This window comes from Dreissena polymorpha, chromosome 11 (genome assembly GCF_020536995.1).
Source record: "Dreissena polymorpha isolate Duluth1 chromosome 11, UMN_Dpol_1.0, whole genome shotgun sequence".
In the NCBI taxonomy this organism is placed as follows: Eukaryota; Metazoa; Mollusca; class Bivalvia; order Myida; family Dreissenidae; genus Dreissena; species Dreissena polymorpha.
The window spans coordinates 81,574,508-81,596,275 of NC_068365.1; the positions used below are offsets into that span (position 1 = coordinate 81,574,508).

A 21,768-nucleotide genomic window follows, 5' to 3' on the forward strand; every position below is an offset into this window, starting at 1 on the left:
CCTAGTAACCCCAATTTCAATAGGGAACATCTACTGTCCAAGGCCTATGCACATGAGAAAATCAAGCCAATCGGTCAATTTGTTGACAAGTTATTGATCAGAAACAAACTGGTCTACCGACAGACAAACAGACAGACTTACCAACATCCAGCATAACAATATGCACCCTCTTCTTCAAAGGAGGGGGGGGGAGCCATAAAAAATAAATTTAAGTATTTGTTACACATCTCTTATATGACAGTATAGAAATAGCATGAGTGTCATAAACCTGTTTTTTTAATGAAAAAAAAACACTGTCTTTTTAACTGATTTTAAAAACATATTTGTCGTAAGAATACAAAGCCTTATTAATTTATGGGAACAAAATTAAACATTTCATGTTCGACACTTATCATTAAAGAAAAAAAGGTACAAAAATATAACAATTTTTTACAATTAAACAAATGCATATTATATTTCTAAAAGCATGCTTGCATTGTTACACAACACTTTTACAAAAACAGCTATTGTTATTATTGTCACATATAACTTCACATTTCAAAAACAATTGTTGCAATGTAACACAGCATTATTAAACTAACAGCTATTATATGATAGTATTTTTTATCACTTGTAATAACACATATCAGGGATGACAATAATAAGCTATTTCACTTTGTACACCAGGATCTTGTTGTCTTGTCCCACAATAATGGAGGCAGTGCTGCTGTTGTAGCAGACTGACCATGGGTCCTGAAGCCCATCCCATACTGGAGCCAGAGTGGCAAGCTTCCTACTGCCCTCCCTGTCACATAAACATATATTGGGCATTGTAATTCAGGGTCCTTGAAGGTGGCAAGGACTGATCCATCCATGGTCAGGGTGAGGAGATTGTCATTGAAAGGGTCTGCGATGTACAACTTGTCACCTGTCAGACTCACAGCTAAACTCAGTGATTGCCAAACTGGTTTAAAAACTGCAAAACATAATAGATAATTACTATCTTTTGTAATAAGTGGTAGTGAAAATTACAAAACCATTGATTAAACATGTTTGTCTACAAAATAATGACTGAGGTTGAGTATGATATCTGATATGTTAACACTAATAGGACACTAATGTTCAAAACAATCAATGATGAAACTTGTTTAATCAGTTACATATGTTTGCTTTTAAAATTATAATCACACAAAAAATATAATTTTGTATTTACTGTTTGTACATGTGTAAGTTATTTGAAACCATTTATATACAAATTATTGTATATAATAATAATTTGAATTATATAGCAAATAACACTTTGTTTGTTCATTTGATAACAACAAAACATACAGAACATGTTTCTTTGAATAGACCTGTCATGTAGATGTAGTCCTTATACATTACTGTCAATTAGTGCTGCAACAATACACCAAAAACCATATGGCAATATATTGTCAGTTCAAAAACCCGTATTGCAATATATTGCAATATATTGCTAACTTGTACCAGAATAATAACTCGCCAGCTGATCACCAAAACCAACTTAATTACATGAACATAACCTTTGTATTGTATGTTCAGGTTCTAGTTATATATATTGGCAATTCTAGCCTTTTTTACAAAATGCTTTATAAACACAATTAACACTTTTTTGGCTTTACAAAGCATTTTGTTATGAAAGTTTTTTTATCATTATTACCTCTGTTTATAATAACATCAATTTACATTTTTATTATGTAATTGTGTTTTTTTTGTATTTCTACAGGCTTCATCTTAAATTGAACAGTATAAACATGCAAAAGCAGATCATGCGAACTCCCATGTAACAACGCTACTCCGTATAATAGACTTTTTAGATTGCTATTTTAACGGAACAATTTATTTTTACTCAACACCGATTTGTTTTGTTTACCTTGATATCATTATTTCTGATTATTTTGGATGGCTTTTCTGGACGAAATGTGGATAAATTTTGTAGAATTTTTGTACCGGTACGATGAAAATCGTTTCGCAATATAATATGCGCATTGCGTATTGCAATATATACCGATATACCAGTATATTGTTGCAGCACTACTGTCAATATACCTTAATTACCATTTTCAAGAGTAATATTGAAATTTTTCAAGTTTCTGGCAGTTGTAAAAATAACTACTATAAATGCTTGATCACTCTTTACAATACAGTTTTTGTTTAAAAAGAAAAATCCAACATAATTCTTACCTGTCACACAATTAACTTCATGCAGTTTGTTGAATAGTTTACCACTCTTTGAGTACTTGTACAATGCAGTTCCAGAGGTGACAAACAATGCACCCTGGTGGTGGGAAATACTGAAACATTTATGTTGTAACTTAAGCTTTCTGTCTGTCTCAAGATTGCTGTTGTTGATTTTTATAAACTGGACCTCTGAACCAACAGTAACACCAACCTCACTGGGTGTGATCTGGCACATGCCCCATGGCTCACCAGATACTTTACAGGATCTAACCAACTTGAACTGCTGGTTCAACAGCTTGACAGTTTCATTACCTTTGTCTGCAAGCAGGACCTGTCCATCAGGGAGAACAAGTATGTCTCTGATACTGCAATATTCGCCTTTAACGTCATACTCAGACTTTCCCTCCATCTTCATTACTTGGTCTGAAATTTCCAGAACTGTCGCTGTCTGCGTACTGTCTTCAATTCTCCAAAGACCTGACAATGTGGAAAGATACTGCACAATGTCTCTATTGGGTAGAAAAGTAATTGAAGATTTTACTTGAACAAAGTTAGTATACGTCTGATATTTTTCAAACAACTGTATTTTGTCTACGCATTTAATGCTAGTTAGTTAGATAAAGATAGTTCCAGCTTGCTTTTATCGCTTATGTGCTCTATGACATCTTTAAGTTGTTTTAGTTCATCACAAAAAGTGGCACATTTGTCAATATCACTTTTATGAGAGGCTTGCATTTTGTTAAGTGTATCTTTCATTTCCGTCAGTGTCTTCTTTTCAAGAATGTCTAAGGCTGCTATTATTTGTTCCCGAGTTTCCTGTATTTTGTGTAACTGCTTATCAAATGAACTTTGCAGAGAACGAAAGTTAGCCTCCTGGCTGTCTTGAAGCTTGTCTTGAAGCTCCTTCAGTTGTGCTAGAGTAGTTTGGATAGTAACTGATACTTGTTTGAGGTCTGTGGAGGTATTTTTTACCAAGTCTGATAAAAGCATGACAGCTTTGCATTGCCTGTAAGAAAACAGATTATTAAAACCAATAATTTATTAATGATTCAAAAAGTACTTATTTTTCACAGCATGATCAACATAAATCTGATAAACATTTCGTAAAAAAAATCATGATTATCAATATGAATTTGGATAATACTAAACAAATATGTTTTTATTTTGAACCATATCTTTAATCATAAGGCTCATACCCCAAAATACTGTTACAAATATTGTATAAATCAAGGCCAATATAATTCATTGTTTGATTGTATTCAAGAAATGTAAACACTTTAAATGTATTATTTCACTGAAATTAATGCAGGGCCATCTTACTGGTCCAGCTTACCCCTTAACTTAAGTTAACATATAAAATAAACAATTCAATTCAACCTGGAAAATGTCAAGCTTGGTCACTGGACTACTTGTTTTCAAAATCTATAGAAATCCCTGATTAGACTTTAATAATTACCTGTTTGAAAGGAAGGTTATAACTCTAACTTTTTTCATTTCACAACAAATGGCAGTTCTTAACAGAACATTTGTTATATTCATATTATTAACTTAATTTCAGATAAGTATTCAAGTTAATTTCAAGTAACTTTAAAACCACTTTGTGAATTAAACGTTTTATGACAACTATGATAAAGATACCTGTGATTAAGGAGAGCACACTTTCTGCAGAATAGCTGGGTATGGTCTTTGCAAAACATCTCCACCTTATCTTCTTTATGACCATCACATTTCAAAAGAAACTCTTCCACCTTCTTGGAAACTGGCCATTTCTTCATATCTCCCCTACCGTGAGGGGAATGTTTTGTAAACAACTGGCCATGCATGTTAATACATTTTGGGCAGTAAAACTTCTCACAAGATTCGCAATAATAATCGGCTGATTCCGAAACTTCCTGGTCTTCACAGGTCGAACACAAGAAGTCTTGAACCATGTCAGATTCTTTTTCAATGTTGGACTGCGGACAAGATGCCATTTGTTGCCTTTGATTTAACTCAAATAATGACGTATCTAACCTAATAGATTACTAAACAAAACAAAAACACCAATCTAGCTATTATTCACTGACTATCAACATGTAATGTCCAGCTTATAAGTCAAATAAAAATCTACTTAAAGTTTGTTTTCAAGCTTTATCTCCAGCAAACAAGGTATTTATGTAACCATTTATGTGACATGTATTATACCACACTAGCCCACCGCCTTTTAACAACTGGTTTATGTTTGCATTCCAAGTATCTGAACTTTAAATATGTATGCAATCAATAGAGCAACCAGGGTAACTTGAAAACATGGGTCTCAATAAGAATTATTGATCTGTGAACTACTTGAATATGTTACAAAGCCAATGTTGGAGTCAAAGTTTGAATGTTCCTTGTGAAATCAACAGGAGGGCCAAGATGGCCCTAGTTCGCTCACCTGAGAGTAGTCGGTTCAATCAATGTTTACCTAATGCCAAACTTGACGCATACATTGACCTGACAAACATCCTGGTCAAGTTTCATCATTATTGAACCAAAACTCTGGCGTATGGAGTGTTTTTGTTTTTGTGAGATTTAAAATGGTGACCTATATTTTGAGTTGACCCCCCTTACCAAACATCAAACTTTGCTTACAAAAATAAATATTATGACCAAGATTAATAAAATCTGAAACAAAATTGTGACCTCTAGAGTGTTTACAAGGATTTTGTATAATATAATGAAAATTAGGACAATCTAAGGGCAATAATTATGGCATTCATTATGTGATTTTGCTCATCATCAAACTTGACAAAGATCTTTCAGCAACTTTGATAAAGAATGCTTGAGAAATGTGAATGCTAGAGTGTTTGCAAACCAAATGTGGACAGACGGACAGCGGACAAAGACCAATCCTTAAACCCCACCTGAGCAATCAGGTGAGCTAAAAAGTGTGTTTCACCGATCTTAGCCATTTTCCAACTTGTCCAAGAAATCAATAAAACCAATGTATTGACTAAGTTTAACGATGATTAGGCAAAATATGTTACTTCGATAGTGTTCGATCACAAGGTTTCTCTCTATATAGTCACATAAGGAAAACTGCCCCACTCCCCTGGCGGCCATGTTTTTTCACCAATCTGGACCATTTTTGAACTCGTACGAGATATCAATAAAACCAATGTTTTGACCAACTTTCATGATGAGTGGGCAAAAATTGTGACTTCTAGAGTGTTTACAAGGTTTCTCTATAGCCAAATAAGGAAAACTGCCCCGCCCACTGGTGGCTATGTTTTTCAACAGACCGGAACCACTTTTGAACTCAACTAACATATCATAAAGACAAACATTTTGACAAAGTAACATGGAGATTGGGCATTAAATGTGACTTCTACAGTGTTAACAAGATTTTTCTTTTTTTTGACCTAGTGACCTAGTTTTTGACACAGCATGACACAGTTTCGAACTCGATCAAGAAATCATTGGGACAAATCTTCTGACCAAGTTTCATGAAGATCGGACTATAAATGCAGCCTCTAGAGTGTTTATGAACAAATGTGGACGGACGGAAGGACGACGGACAAAGACCGGTCACAAAAGCTCACCTGAGCTATCAGGTGAGCTAACAAAAATCATTTGTTACAATGTAATGTTAATAGTAAAATCAATAGATAACATATAAACTTTAAAAAAAATCTAATTACAAAGTAATGTTAATAGTAAAATTAATAGATAACATATAAACTTTAAAAAAATCAAACAACTAAAAAATATGAATAGGTATAGGCATTTAATATTTGTAAACCTCAGACAAAGGATAAATGGACTGCCATTCAAAAAATGAGGATGGTGCAAATTGAATTTAGTACCATACATAACAAAGTCTTGTAGGGTGAGCAAAAATCTCAAATATATTTAATACTGTTTGGTGTGTCCCGTATGTGTTTATAAAAAAAACTTTCTATTTTCAGATACCACAGTGTTGAGAGTAATCGGCTAATTATCACGCAGTTCAAGGTCCAAATCCCATGTGTACCAGGTTTTCATGTTTTAGATTTATTGAATTTTACATTCAATTTATTTGAATTCTGTTTGTTTGGGTTTTGCAACAAGTTATAAACAAGAGCACCGCCTTGCGGGTGCAGACCGCTCATCTATTTTCTTTTTAAAGGTGAAGGGACTCTCATTTTCAATCACAAAGGAGGGAGGGGTGGAGTGAAGAGGGGTGTATAGTGTGGGGGTGTGGACATTTATAACATTATCTTCCAAAAATGCGAAAAAAATGCAAATAAATATTTGTGTTTTTTTAACCGTTAAAAAAATAAAAAAATTGGGGGGGGGTGAGGTGGGGGGGGTATAGTGTGAGGGTGTGGTGGTAATTCGTGAGATGATCTTAAAAAAAAAAAAAAAAATTGGGGGGGGGGGCGATTCGGGTGGGGGGAGGGGGGGGGGGGGTGGGGGGATTCTTGGGTGCGATGGTTGGACGGTATATCAAACATAAAATAATTAAAATAAATAGTTGTGTTTTTTAACCGTTTAAAAAAAAAAAAAATTGGTGGGGGGGGTCGGGTGGGGGGGGGTATAGTGTGAGGGTGTGGTGGTCATTTGTGAGATGTTCTTAAAAAAAAAAATTAGGGGGGGGGGTTTGGGGGAGGGGGGGGGGGGCACGGGGGATGGTTTGGGTGGAGTCTATTGTGGTATGTCAGGTAAGAGTAGTTTTGTCAAAGTATCAATCAAATCTAATCATAAATAAAGAAGTTATGGCAATTTTAGCAAAATTTAATAATTTGACCTTGAGAGTCAAGGTCATTCAAAGGTCAAGGTAAAATTCGACTTGCAAGGTACAGTAACCTCATGATAGCATGAAAGTATTTGAAGTTTGAAAGCAATAGCCTTGATACTTAAGAAGTAAAGTGGATCGAAACACAAAGTTACTTAGTCAAAAAAGGGCCATAATTCCATAAAAATGACATCCAGAGTTATGCAACTTGTTATTTTACTGTACCCTTATGATAGTTTGCGAGTGTTCCAAGTATGAAAGCAATATCTATGATACTTTAGGGGTAAAGTGGACCAAAACACAAAACTTAAACAACTTTCAATTTTCTAAGTATAAAGGGCCCATAATTCCGTCCAAATGCCAGTCAGAGTTACATAACTTTGCCTGCACAGTCCCCTTATGATAGTAAATGAGTGTTGCAAGTATGAAAGCAATAGCTTTGATACTGTAGGAATAAAGTGGACCTAAACACAAAACTTAACCAAATTTTCAATTTTCTAAGTATAAAAAGGGCACATAATTCTGTCAAAATGCACGCCAGAGTTATCTAACTTTGCCTGCCCAGTCCCCTCATGATAGTAAGTAAGTGTACCAAGTTTGAATGCAATAGCATTGATACTTTCTGAACAAAATTGGACCTAAACGCAAAACTTAACCAAAATTTTCAATTTTCTAAGTATAAAAAGGGCACATAATTCAGTCAAAATGCACGCCAGAGTTATCTAACTTTGTCTGCCCAGTCCCCTCATGATAGTTAGTAAGTGTACCAAGTTTGAATGCAATAGCATTGATACTTTCTGAGAAAAGTGGACCTAAACGCAAAACTTAACCGGACGCCGACATCAAGGTGATGACAATAGCTCATTTTTTTTTTCAAAAAATAGATGAGCTAAAAAATTAAGCAGTTATCCTACTTTAGAAACTGGTTAATTAACCAGAGAACCCAGATATTTTGAAATGTTAATTACTCTTTCACAAGTGTTACATGGTACCTTTTAAAAAACGCAAGTAAATTTATGGTGGCTATATAATTATGTTGGCAACATAAATGGCCGTCAGGTTTGTGATACAAAAGTGTAACTTAACACAAATAATGTGTAACATATTACTTTATACATAGTACAATTGAACTCATATTTAATTTACCTCCATACAATCATGTTGATAAAAAATTACCAATTCATTAGAACTGTCACTGTCTAAAGTACCACCCGCATGTCACTTTGTCAGACCGCATTAACATTTTAGTTTAAGAACTGATTTTCCAAAAATGCAAGCTTTTAACCTATTAAGTTTAATCTTGATCCCTCATATTATAATTAAGTGAACATTAACAAGAGAGCCAAAGACCCTACAGCACTCAGCTGAGGTTCCAAGGAACATAACCATTCTGAGCAGGTATTGTTCACTAGGTTTCACAATAACCCAAATACCTGGTAGCTATCCTTTTCATTTTTAACAAAACACAGTAAATTTTTTACTCAGTCCACATATTGTAACAAAACAAATTAAACAGGGCCTTGACAAAACAGAATTAAACTGACCATAAATTTAATCTTATCATGTTACCTGCGACTGTGAGCATTATTTTGATATGAGCCCCCATCATCTGATTCACTTTTGTAAATTGACTGTTAACACTACTGGCCTCTAAGTGTGACCTTGACCAGACAGATTTAGCTATGGCATTTCTGTTGCACGCGACAAACCTTAAATCCAGGGATCATATTTTTTTCGGTTTTGTCGGTCCTAAACCGATTTGGGTCATGAAAGACCGATTGAAAATCCCAAACAGTCGGTCCGATTCTGTTTGCTAAAATTCCCATGTCATGAAATTGATTACACAGTGAACATGCTAACACACCCTAATGACATTCTTATCTCGATTAGGTGTGATAAACCATTCGCTACAGTCTCTAAACCTGTCAGGACCGGTTTATTGCACGTCAAACCAAGAATCAAAAACTTGTGAACAGCTGATTAAAGACGCATCCAAAAAGACGCGTCTGAAAGCACACGCTGTAACTATACAAAACATGCCGATACATTTTCCACCAGCGTAAAACTCCGGTTATATAATTATGAATGAAAGCCGCGGATCTGATCGACAGAACAGCGAAAGTTATTTTTTATGGGCGGAACTTCACATAAAATAGTACACAAGAAAATAATATACATTGTATAAATCTTTAGTAAAACCGTGCTAGAATCAAAATAATTCGTGTACTTTATACTTTGTTGTTTAATAACTCACGACCGGAAAATTAGATGCGTGGTTTCAAATGTTTCGCTTTCGTGATTAAATCCCTACGCATCTTGACTATCGGCCGTAGGTTATTTGACAACAAACTATAATGTACACGAATTATTTCTTAATTATTTGGTGTGTTATTGTCAGTAACCAACCTACGCACAGACATTTGTTTGGTTCAGTGCATGGTTGTAAGCTATTATCGAGTGGACAACAATTTAAAACATCGGTATAGACTTATAAAAAAGTCTGATACAACAGCACACGAAACAACAATCAAATAGCAAATGATAAAACCAGTTGAGAAAATTCGTTCCGTTTAAAAACAAGAGCACCGCCTTGCGGGTGCAGACCGCTCATCTATTTTTCTTTTTAAAGGTGAAGGGACCTATCTCAATTTCAATCACAAAGGAAGGAGGGGTGGAGTGGAGGGGGGTGTATAGTGTGGGGTGTGGTCATTTATTACATTTTCTTCCAAAAACATGACCCAACTTCAATTTCGGCCAAATCATCATTGGGCAAATCTTCTGATCAAGTTTTATGAAGATCAGACAATATCTGTTGCATCTACAGTGTTATTATGATAAGATGTTGACAAACAGACAAACACAAGGCCATCACAAGAGCTCACTATAAACAGGTTGTGCTGAGGTGGGCTAAAAAAGATCCGACATTTGTTGTGATCTCCAACCTTGATTTATTAAACTCATCCAGGAAATTTGCACATAAGCACGCCAAAGACTCACTCACTAACAAAATTTCTGACCTGGTTGTGTCCCATCCTATATCTTTAAAAAAGATGGGAAATCAGTAGCAATACTGAAAAGTTTCACCCATGCATTCTTCTATGTGGAAATCTTTTATAATAGGGGCCTTTGTCATAAATGTGGAAAATACTCCAGCATAGCAACGTCAAGACGATTTTTAAGTTTCAATTTAATAGCTCGAGACATGTGTTGACTAACAAACAGACTTACTCTTATTTATTATAATTTGTCTTCCTTTTTTTATTCTTGCTCATGATATGAAACTACATGTACAAGTTAGACTTTTTAAAGAGACTTTTTTTAGAAACTTCCTTCCAACAGATTGCAGGTGATATTTCAGTTCTTTTATTTTTCTTATATTTACTTTTATCCCTGAAATCTGTCAACTGAAAGAACAAGGTTGTCAACAATGATAGCAGAAATAAGAACAACTCCAAAAGCAACATCATCAGGAAATGTAAGCTAATCATTGAAAATAAGCATTATCTGAGTGCGTACACATACCTTATACATCTTGTACAGTGGATGCACCTTGTCATTATTGTTTTTATTAAAGGTCCGATATTTTTGTCTTCAACAGCTCTGAAAAAGGGGAGCAGAGCACATTGACACTGGCGGAGAAACGTCTGAGTTACAATATGGTTAAGCCTTGTTCTAGGAAGACTGGGATCAGTGGATAAAGATAAAGTGTTGTCCCGGATAAGGTCGTGCAATCGCAGAAATGTTCCATTTCTATGGTATTTGTTTATTAAATCAAGTCTATTCTTAGCAAAAATCCAATTAAGGCGGAAAATATTGTCCCCATTAACCAATGCTAACTGCTAGGCTTATCTGGGATACAACTTTACAAACATGCATTGAGCCCAATTTTCACAAAACAAGGTTCGGTTGTTTTGTGCAACATATCTGGTTTGCAACTTAACATAATGCACTAAAAGTCCCCAAAACGTTGCTATGACTCTTTATGAGATACCAGTTTAAAATCTCAATTAACCAAAAGCTTTATCAGTCATACAATAAACCTGCATTATGCTACTGGCTGTTTTTCTAATCCCGTATTACTATACAAGCCAGACTACTTTTTTCTACATATGACATCATAATTAAACAGCATAGTGGACTGTAATGTATCACCATAAACAAGATCAACATTTTTAGAAAATATGTATGAGTGTTTTTAATAAAAGAAAGAGTAAACTAGTTAATTGTTCCAAGAGAATGTTATCAAGTCTAATGTCTTACGTTTTCTAGTATTTTCCACTTAAAGCTCCACATCTTGTGTGACACAAGCCAAAATACTGACACTTTCTATTGGAACAAAGGCTGTTTGAAAAACATGCATGCCCCCCATATGGGCTCTCCGTTGTAGTGACATCCATTGCGTGAATATGTTTTTTGTCACTGTGACCTTGACCTTTGACCTAGTGACCTGAAAATCGATAGGGGTCATCTGCCAGTCATGATCAATGTACCTATGAAGTTTAATGATCCTAGCCATAAGCGTTCTTGAGTTATCATCCGGAAACCATTTTACTATTTCAGGTCACCGTAACCTTGACCATTAACCTAGTGACCTGAAAATCAATAGGGGTCATCTGCGAGTCATGATCTATCTACCTATCAAGTTTCATGATCCTAGGAATAAGCGTTCTTCAGTTATCATCCGGAAACCATTTTACTATTTCGGGTCACTGTGACCTTGACCTTTGACCTAGTGACCTGAAAATCAATAGGGGTCATCTGCGAGTCATGATCAATCTACCTATCAAGTTTCATGATCCTAGGCCTAAGCGTTCTGGAGTTATCATCCGGAAACCATTTTACTATTTTGGGTCACTGTGACCATGACCTTTGACCTTGTGACCTGAAAATCAATAGGGGTCATCTGCGAGTCATGATCAATCTACCTATCAAGTTTCATGATCCTAGGCCTAAGCGTTCTTGAGTTATCATCCGGAAACCATTTTACTATTTTGGGTCACCGTGACCTTGACCTTTGACCTAGTGACCTCAAAATCAAAAGGGGTCATCTGCGCGTCATGATCAATGTACCTATGAAGTTTGATGATCCTAGGCCCAAGCGTTCTTGAGTTATCATCCGAAACCACCTGGTGGACGGACCGACCGACAGACCGACATGAGCAAAGCAATATACCCCCTCTTCTTTGAAGGGGGGCATAATAAGTGAATAGTGTAATATTGGGTATGTATTGATTCTAACTTAAACAAATAAGAGCAGTGAATTACAATGTGAAAACTTCACTCAGCCACTGTCATTCCAAAGTGCATTCAACAAAGTACAAGGGAACTGATTAATTCATTATTTCTATGCATAAGTTGCCTATAGTTCATCCTGTACCAACCTCTTGCCACCATGCTCCATGTCTGTAAAGCGACTTCTGTCACTGCCAAATGCCATTGACTGATTCGTACATACCTCTTGCCCCCATGCTCCATGTCTGTAAAGCGACTTCTGTCACTGCCAAATGCCATGGACTGATTCGTACATACCTCTTGCCCCCATGCTACATGTCTGTAAAGCGACTTCTGTCACTGCCAAATGCCATGGACTGATTTGTACATACCTCTTGCCCCCATGCTCCATGTTTGTAAAGCGACTTCTATCACTGCCAAATGCCATGGATTGATCTGTACATACATCTTGCCCCCATGCTCAATGTCTGTAAAGCGACTTCTGTCACTGCCAAATGCCATGGACTGATTCGTACATACCTCTTGCCCCCATGCTCCATGTCTTTAAAGTGACTTCTGTCACTGCCAAATGCCATGGACTGATCTGTACATACCTCTTGCCCCAATGCTCCATGTCTGTAAAGCGACTTCTGTCACTGCCAAATGCCATTGACTGATTCGTACATACCTCTTGCCCCCATTCTCCATTTCTGGTAAGTGACTTCTGTCACTGCCAAATGCTATGGACTGATCTGTACATCCCTCTTGCCCCAATGCTCCATGTCTGTAAAGCGACTTCTGTCACTGCCAAATGCCATGGACTGATTCGTACATACCTCTTGCCCCCATGCTCCATGTCTGTAAAGCGACTTTTGTCACTGCCAAATGCCATGGACTGATCTGTACATACCTCTTGCCACCATGCTCCATGTCTGTAAAGCGACTTCTGTCACTTCCAAATGCCATGGACTGATCTGTACATACCTTTTGCCCCTATGCTCCATGTCTGTAAAGCGACTTCTGTCACTTCCAAATGCCATGGACTGATTCGTACATACCTTTTGCCCCCATGCTCCATGTCTGTAAAGCGACTTCTGTCACCTCCAAATGCCATGGACTGATCTGTACATACCTCTTGCCACCATGCTCCATGTCTGTAAAGCGACTTTTGTCACTTCCAAATGCCATGGACTGATTTGTACATACCTCTTGCCCCCATGCTCCATGTCTGTAAAGCGACTTCTGTCACTTCCAAATGCCATGGACTGATCCTGCAGGTCACACTCCCCTCCCTGGTAACACACACAAACATTTTTAAAAGAAGATGTTTGTTATCCCTTTTAATGATTGGATTTTTTTATAATACTAGAGTAATTTATAAACATATTTTTATCTGCTCTGCTTTGATAAAAGTTATAAAATGTTCATATATAATACAAGGATAATTCTTTTTTATCTTTAGATGATTTTGTGAAACGCTGCCCAGCTCTCTAGCAAGCTGCATGTCTTTGTTAGCCACCTGAATGTAAAAGTTTGAAGAGGGGGTTCATACCTGGTCACAGATGGGACAGTCTAGGGGATGGTTCATCAAGAGGAACTCCATCACTCCCTCGCGTGCCTTCCTCGTCATCTCAGAGTCAGTCTTGATCTTCATTCCCTTCATCACCGGCATGGCGCAGGACGCGATCGGCTGTATATAGCACAAGTATGGAGGTAATTCTAACAAGATACTCAATGATTTATCTAAAGACACACTGGAATTATTGCAGTTAACTACGGATAACCAAACAAGAGAGATATAGCCCAAAGACAATCAACTCAGACTTCAAGTATATATAGCATATGTATATAGGTTATTCTAACAAAAACCACATGATTTCTCTATAGACTAAGGACTGAAATTATTGCACTAAATCCCAATAGACAAACAAGAGGGTCATAGGCCTTAGGAAACTCCCCTGATACTGGGAGCTAACCTGTTCTAAATAATTGAAATGTTTCAAAAAAAAGATTTCAAACAGGACCCAAGTTTCATGAGAACAAATGATCTGAGCAAGTTTCATTGAAAAATAAGACTTCTATAGTGTTCACAATAGCCAGATAAGTAAACTTGCATACCTGGTTGCCATGTTCTTCAACAGACTGCACCATTGCAAACGCTGCAGAAGTAACATTAAAACAAGAAGACCCCAGTGTGTGGCAAATTTTTACCCCAGTGGAATTATTTGAACTGATTTGATAGAGGACCACCATACGATATCATATGCCAAATATCAGAAATGAATGAGTTTTCATTACATACATATAGGAATACAAGTAACCCAAGGCAATTTTGACCAAAGGCCAAGATTTCATCATAATTGGTAGAGGACCACCACACTATAAAACATGCTGAATACCAAGCCCAGGGGTTAACTTGAAAAAACTTGGCAGTGGACCACTAGACACAAAATATTAATGACCTAACCCTTGTTGTTTCAAAAAAGATTTTTTAAATTTTCATTTTCAAAATCTACTTTCAGCCCTTACGGATCATTGGGAAAGTACTGTAACTGGCCAAATCCAAATTGGGAAACAAGAGGGCCAAGATGGCCCTACTTCGCTCACCTGAGAGGAGTCATTTTATTCAATCTTTACCAAACGTCAAACTTGACCTAGATATTGTCCAGACAAACATCCTGGTCAAGTTTCATTATTATTGAACCAAAACTCTGGCATATGGAGTGATTTTGTTTTTGTAAGATTTGACCTGGTGACCTATATTTTGAGTTGACCCCCCATACCAAACATCAAACTTTGCTTACAAAAATAAATATTATGACCAAGATTCATAAAATCTGAAACAAAATTGTGACCTCTAAAGTGTTCACAAGGATTTTGTATAATATAATGAAAATTTGGACAATCTAAAGGCAATAATTATGGCATTAATTATGTGATATATATAAAACCAATCTTTTAACCAAGTTTCATGATGATTGGGCAAAAAATGTGACTTCTAGAGTGTTCACAAGCTTTTTTTACTATATAAATATGAGAAAACTGCCCCCCCCCCCCCGGCAGCCATGTTATTTAACTGACCGGAACCATTTTCAAACTCAACTCTCATATCAAGGAAACAAATGTTCTGACCAAATTTCATGTAAATTGGGCCAAAAATGTGACTTCTAGAGTGTTCACATGTTATCACTATATACATAATGATATAGAGAAAAATGCCCCGCCCACTCGCGGCCATGTTTTTTTTACCGATCTTGACCATTTTCAAACTCGTCCGAGATATCAATAAAACCAATGTTTTGACCAAATTTCATGAAAATTGGGCCAAAAATGTGACTTCTAGAGTGTTCACATGTTTTCACTATATACATATAGAGAAAAATGCCCTGCCCACTGGCGGCCATGTTTATCACCGATCTGGACCATTTTCCAAATCGTCCGAGATATCAATAAAACCAATGTTTTGACCAACTTTCATGATGATTGGGCAAAAATTGTGACTTCTAGAGTGTTTACAAGGTTTCTCAATAGCCAAATAAGAAAAACTGCCCCTCCCCCCCTGGCAGCCATGTTATTCAACTGACCGGAACCATTTTCGAACTCAACTCTCATATCAAGGAAACAAATGTTCTGACCAAAATTCATGAAAATTGGGCCAAAAATGTGACTTCTAGAGTGTTCACATGTTTTCACTATAAACATATAGAGAAAAATGCCCCGCCCACTGGCGGCCATGTTTTTTCACCGATCTGGACCATTTTCGAACTCGTCCGAGATATTAATAAAACCAATGTTTTGACCAACTTTCATGATGATTGGGCAAAAATTGTGACTTCTAGAGTGTTTACAAGGTTTCTCTATAGCCAAATAAGGAAAACTGCCCTGCCCACTGGCGGCCATGTTTTTCAACCAACCGGAACCACTTTTGAACTCAACCAACATATCATTAAGACAAACATTTTCACAAAGTAACATGAAGATTGGGCATGAAATGTGACTTCTACAGTGTTTACAAGTTTTTTCTTTTTTTGACCTAGTGACCTAGTTTTTGACCCGGCATGACCCAGTTTCGAACTTGACCGAGATTTCATTGGGACAAAGCTTCTGACTAAGTTTCATGAAGATCGGACAATAAATGTGGCCTCAAGAGTGTTTACAAACAAATGTGGACGGACGGATGACGGACTGACGACGGACAAAGACTGGTCACAAAAGCTCACCTGAGCAATCAGGTGAGCTAAAATTTGCAAACAAAACAAGATGTGTTTGTGAAACACAATGTCCCCCTATATGACGTTTGACCTTGAAGGATGACCTTGACCTTGACCCTTCACCACTCAAAATGTGCAGCTCCATGAGATACACATGCATGTCAAATATAAAATTGCTAGCTTCAATATTGCAGAAGTTACATTACATGAGCAATTTTGACCCATATATTTGACCTAGAAGGATGACCTTGACCTTTCACCACTCAAAATGTGCAGCTCCATGAGATACACATGCATGCCAAATATCAAGTTGCTATCTTCAATATTGCAAAAGTATTCATAAAATAAGCGATTTGGGCCACATACCTCTGACCTTGAAGGATGACCTTGATCTTGACCTTTCACCACTCAAAATGTGCAGCTCCATAAGTTACACATGCATGCCAAATATCAAGTTGCTATCTTCAATATTGCAAAAGTATTCATAAAATAAGCGATTTGGGCCACATACATTTGACCTCTGACCTTGAAGGACAACCTTGACCTTGACCTTTCACCACTCAAAATGTGCAGCTCCATGAGATACACATGCATGCCAAATATCAAGTTGCTATCTTCAATATTGCAAAAGTATTCATAAAATGAGCGATTTTGGCCACATATATTTGACCTCTGACCTTGAAGGATGACCTTGACCTTTCACCACTCAAAATGTGCATCTCCATGAGATACACATGCATGCCAAATATCAAGTTGCTATATTCAATATAGCAAAAGTTATTGCATTTTGTTAAAGTTGGCGCAAACCAACCAACAGACCAACCTACAGACCAACCAACAGACAGGGCAAAAACAATATTTCCCCCACTACTATAGTGGGGGACATAAAAAGATGAAATTGGGAATTTGCGTCCTGAAGACTTCACATTGGGAAATTGGTGTATTTTATTTTTTGCTCTCAAATACTTTAACATTTATAACTTAGTATAGTCAGTTGTGAATATTATATTGACTTGGGTTCAGGCAATAGAGCTGCATAAAAAAAATAAATAAATGTTGCTTTTAATTTATATAAAAAAGAGAAAAAAAATATTTTGGGAAACCTTCAATTTGGGAAGTCTTTTGACTGCAATTGGCATTTTTTTAGTTTTTTCCCCAATTGGAAAAGTGACATTTTCCTGTACTATAAGAAAGAAAACAATCGCTGATTATAAACAAGCCTCGCTCTGGAAAAAGGTGTTTAATGCATATGTGTTACGCGTTGTTGCAAATAAGCCTGTGCAATCCTAACAGGATCACGTGGATAACAATTTCTGCATGAACTGGGTCTGTGCTATGAAGAGACAGCCTTTTGATGAAAATATCCACAAAAGCGGCAAGTGTCATCCCTCATTAGCCTTTGTGGACTGCAAACTTTACTCACATGCATTAAGCCCCTTTTTCTCAGAATGCTCATATATTTTAATCAATATTTGCCAACCTTGGGTGACTTTTCCACCTCCACGAGGCACATCCTGCAGTTGCCAGCGATGGAGAGTCTCTCATGGTAGCAGAAGCGTGGGATCTCTACACCAGCCTCGGCACACGCCTGGCAACAGTAACACACAGCTACATGTAGTTGACATTTGTTAGGGGAGGGGGATATAGAAATGGCATTGTCTATCTGTCCATCTGTCACAATATTTATTTTGGGCGGGGGATATCAATTCAACGAAATTGATTGTTACCATTTGTTTTGCTAGTGTGTTCTGGTACACATTTATGTATTCATAATGGTTTTCCTCCCTCACTACATAGAGAATGGCTTAAATATGTGAACAATTATAATAATAGATGAATGCTTGGGAGTAATATGGTTATGTAGTTTAATGTTGATTTCGGATAATTCTATCCAGATTTTCGAGTCAACTTTTAAAATTATAAGCAAAGAACTGATTACAAAAACTGAACTAGTTCTATATTGATCAAGGGACAATTCTAATAAAGGTTTCTGTGGCTTCCAGTAAAGTGATACAGAAAATCAACTGATTTCATATCAAAATATATTATCTTTCATTTAAGACTACAAATTTTTTAGGACTGCTCACCTGCAGTACGGTGGTACCAGGCTCAACTCACCTGCAGTATGGTGGTACCAGGCTCAACTAACCTGCAGTACGGTTGTACCAGGGTCAACTCACCTGCAGTATGGTGGTACCAGGCTCAACTCACCTGCAGTATGGTGGTACCAGGCTCAACTAACCTGCAGTACCGTGGTACCAGGGTCAACTCACCTGCAGTATGGTGGTACCAGGCTCAACTCACCTACAGTACGGTTGCACCAGGGTCAACTCACCTGCAGTATGGTCTTGCCAGGCTCAACTCACCTGCAGTACTGTGGTACCAGGCTCAACTCACCTGCAGTACGGTGGTACCAGACTCAACTCACCTGCAGTATGGTGGTACCAGGCTTCACTCACCTGCAGTATGGTGGTATCAGAATCAACTCACCTGCAGTATGGTGATACCAGGCTCAACTCACCTGCAGTATTCTGGTACCAGGCTCAACTCACATGCAGTATGGTGGTATCAGGCTCAACCTGCACATGCTTGTCATCCACAAACACCTTCAATCACCTGCAGTATGGTGGTACCAGGCTCAACTCACCTGCAGAATGGTGGTACCAGGCTTCACTCACCTGCAGTATTGTGGTATCAGACTCAACTCACCTGCAGTATGGTGGTATCAGGCTCAACCTGCACAGGCTTGTCATCCACAAACACCTTCAATCACCTGCAGTATGGTGGTACCAGGCTCAACTCACCTGCAGTATGGTGGTACCAGGCTTCACTCACCTGCAGTATTGTGGTATCAGACTCAACTCACCTGCAGTATGGTGGTATCAGGCTCAACCTGCACAGGCTTGTCATCCACAAACACCTTCAATCACCTGCAGTATGGTGGTACCAGGCTCAACTCACCTGCAGTATGGTGGTACCAGGCTTCACTCACCTGCAGTATTGTGGTACCAGGCTCAACTCACCTGCAGTATGGTGGTATCAGGCTCAACCTGCACAGGCTTGTCATCCACAAACACCTTCAATCACCTGCAGTATGGTGGTACCAGGCTCAACTCACCTGCAGTATGGTGGTATCAGACTCAACTCGCCTGCAGTATTGTGGTACCAGGCTCAACTCACCTGCAGTATAGTGGTACCAGGCTTCACTCACCTGCAGTATGGTGGTATCAGACTCAACTCACCTGCAGTATTGTGGTACCAGGCTCAACTCACCTGCAGTATGGTGGTACCAGGCTCAACTCACCTGCAGTATGGTGGTACCAGGCTCAACTCACCTGCAGTATTGTGGTACCAGGCTCAACTCACCTGCAGTATGGTGGTACCAGGCTCAACTCAACTGCAGTATTGTGGTACCAGGCTCAACTCACCTGCAGTATTGTGGTACCAGGCTCAACTCACCTGCAGTATTGTGGTACCAGGCTCAACCTGCACAGGCTTGTCATCCACAAACACCTCCACTTTTGCAGGGGCACCAGTAGAGCTGCATCGTGCTGAACATGAAAAAACCAGCCTTTTGATTTACCATATTGCTTTGTGCTGTCTTTGTTAAGCAGCTATGGCCCATTCGATTTGTGGAAAAACGAGTTACAAACTTTTCAAAATTGTGAAAAACTTTGCAAACTTTTCAAAATTGTAACAAGAGCTTGTCACAGTAGTGCCAAATCTCCGCCAATATGTGTTTGCTTGTATGACAACATTTGTTTAAGGGAGTAGAATAATATTTGTAAAACATGGCACCTGTATTCAAAAACTAAGGCCCAAAGAGTTATGGTTAATGTTCACAGCACTTCTCCTTGTTGCCATCTGTTTATATTTCTAGTTTCAAGTAAATCCCTTCAGTAGATATAGAGTTATGCTCCGGACAAAAATTTACTTTGAAATTAAATAAAGGGAGATAATTCAATAACTAAGGTAGATAGAGTTATGGTTCTTAGTCACTGCACTTCTCCTACTTGCCATCTGTTTGTATATCAAGTTTCAAGTAAATCCCATTCAGTAGATTTAGAGTTATGCTCTGGACAAAAATTTACTTTGAAATTAAATAAAGGCAGATAATTCAAAAACTAAGGAAGATAGAGTTATGGTTCTTAATCACTGCACTTCTCCTACATTTTGTACTTGCCATCTGTTTGTATTAAAAGTTCAAGTAAATCCCTTCAATAGATTTAGAGTTATGCTCCGGACAAAAATTTACTTTGAAATTAAATAAAGGGAGATAATATAAAAACTAAGGTAAATAGAGTTATGGTTCTTAGTCACTGCACTTCTCCTACTTGCCATCTATTTATATTTCAAGTAAATCCCTTCAGTGGATTTAGAGTTAAGCTCCAGACAAGAATTAAGTTTGAAATTATATAAAGGGAGATAATTCAAAAACTCAGGTATAAAGTTATGGTTCTTGGTCACCGCACTTCTCCTAGTTGCCATCTGTTTATATTCTAAAGAGCTCCAGATAACTTTTCTGAGTAATTGGCTAAATACCCACTACTTTTGAGTTCAATTGGGTATTTTCATTTTCAATTGGGTACAAACAAGTAGGTACCTACTTCTTTCATTGACAATTGGGTATTTTTGTATTAAAATTGGGTATTATCATTGTCTTAAATTCTCAAATGCTTACCTGAATGAGCTGGTTGAAATTCCATTCTTAATTTATTAGTTTCAGAGATCTTGTGTAATTATGTAGATGTATCCATAAAATACAGTCTTGATTAAAAAAAGCACAATTCTTTTTTCTAGCGAAATTTCTAGGTTTTTTTCCACTAGTTTTCTTACAATGTTAGCACGGTCAGCGCTTGCCTCCGACACAACATCATCAACAATTAGTTTTACTATATTTTAGCTTCTGACTTTGTTTTGCTCGCAGTTAAATAACTTAAAATTGAGTTTTTTGTGCCTGGGATACGATATTTCCCTTTTTACGGCTTTGCGGTTTCGACATTTCCAAAACAATAACACGTAGTTACATAGACGCAAGACGCTTTCTTCCGTACATATTATCGTGCTGAAGGTTACACTGAAAGCGCTTGGACGAAGCGGAAAGAATCCGGGTATTTCGGACCCGGGTATTTCCGGGACAGATTTACTCGTTACGCAGAGGACAAATACGATAATGCGTAATCGGCAATTTCAATTGGGTTTTGGTACGCAGAGTTTTATTTTTCTATTCGTAATCGGCAATTTTACATTGGGTATTTACGCAAATACGCACCTTATCTGTAGCTCTGATTCTAAGTTTAAAGTAAATACATTGAATAGATTTGGAGTTATGCTCTGGACGAAATTTTAGATGGACGCACAGATGGACGGAGACTATTACTATATCCCCTCCAAAATTTTTTCGGCGGGGATAAAAAATAAATTGTG

General features: G+C 37.5%; 2 protein-coding genes across 9 annotated transcripts in view; both read right to left on the reverse strand.

The window, feature by feature from the left end:
• LOC127850766 (NADH-ubiquinone oxidoreductase 75 kDa subunit, mitochondrial-like) overlaps window positions 1–21,768 on the reverse strand; it is a 75,828-nt gene that overhangs the window by 35,985 nt on the left and 18,075 nt on the right. For 2 of the 8 annotated variants that reach the window (XM_052384057.1, XM_052384058.1), the window contains exons 3-7: window positions 19,801–19,892; window positions 17,822–17,929; window positions 13,683–13,820; window positions 13,337–13,422; window positions 10,442–10,519 (exon numbers count right to left, since the gene is read on the reverse strand). In XM_052384057.1, coding sequence (XP_052240017.1) covers window positions 10,442–10,519; window positions 13,337–13,422; window positions 13,683–13,820; window positions 17,822–17,929; window positions 19,801–19,892 — 502 coding nt within the window. Of the gene's footprint in view, window positions 1–10,441; window positions 10,520–13,336; window positions 13,423–13,682; window positions 13,821–17,821; window positions 17,930–19,019; window positions 19,040–19,176; window positions 19,197–19,333; window positions 19,355–19,583; window positions 19,605–19,676; window positions 19,698–19,769; window positions 19,893–21,768 lie in introns of those variants that run through there. The other 6 variants (XM_052384059.1, XM_052384062.1, XM_052384061.1 and 3 more) reach the window with 6 other exon arrangements.
• LOC127850769 (uncharacterized) lies at window positions 504–2,987 on the reverse strand. The gene is made up of 2 exons (XM_052384068.1): window positions 2,185–2,987; window positions 504–955 (listed from the first exon to the last, which is right to left on the reverse strand). The coding sequence occupies exons 1-2, from the start codon at window positions 2,594–2,596 to the stop codon at window positions 651–653; spliced, it is 717 nt and encodes a 238-aa protein (XP_052240028.1). The 5' UTR covers window positions 2,597–2,987; the 3' UTR covers window positions 504–650.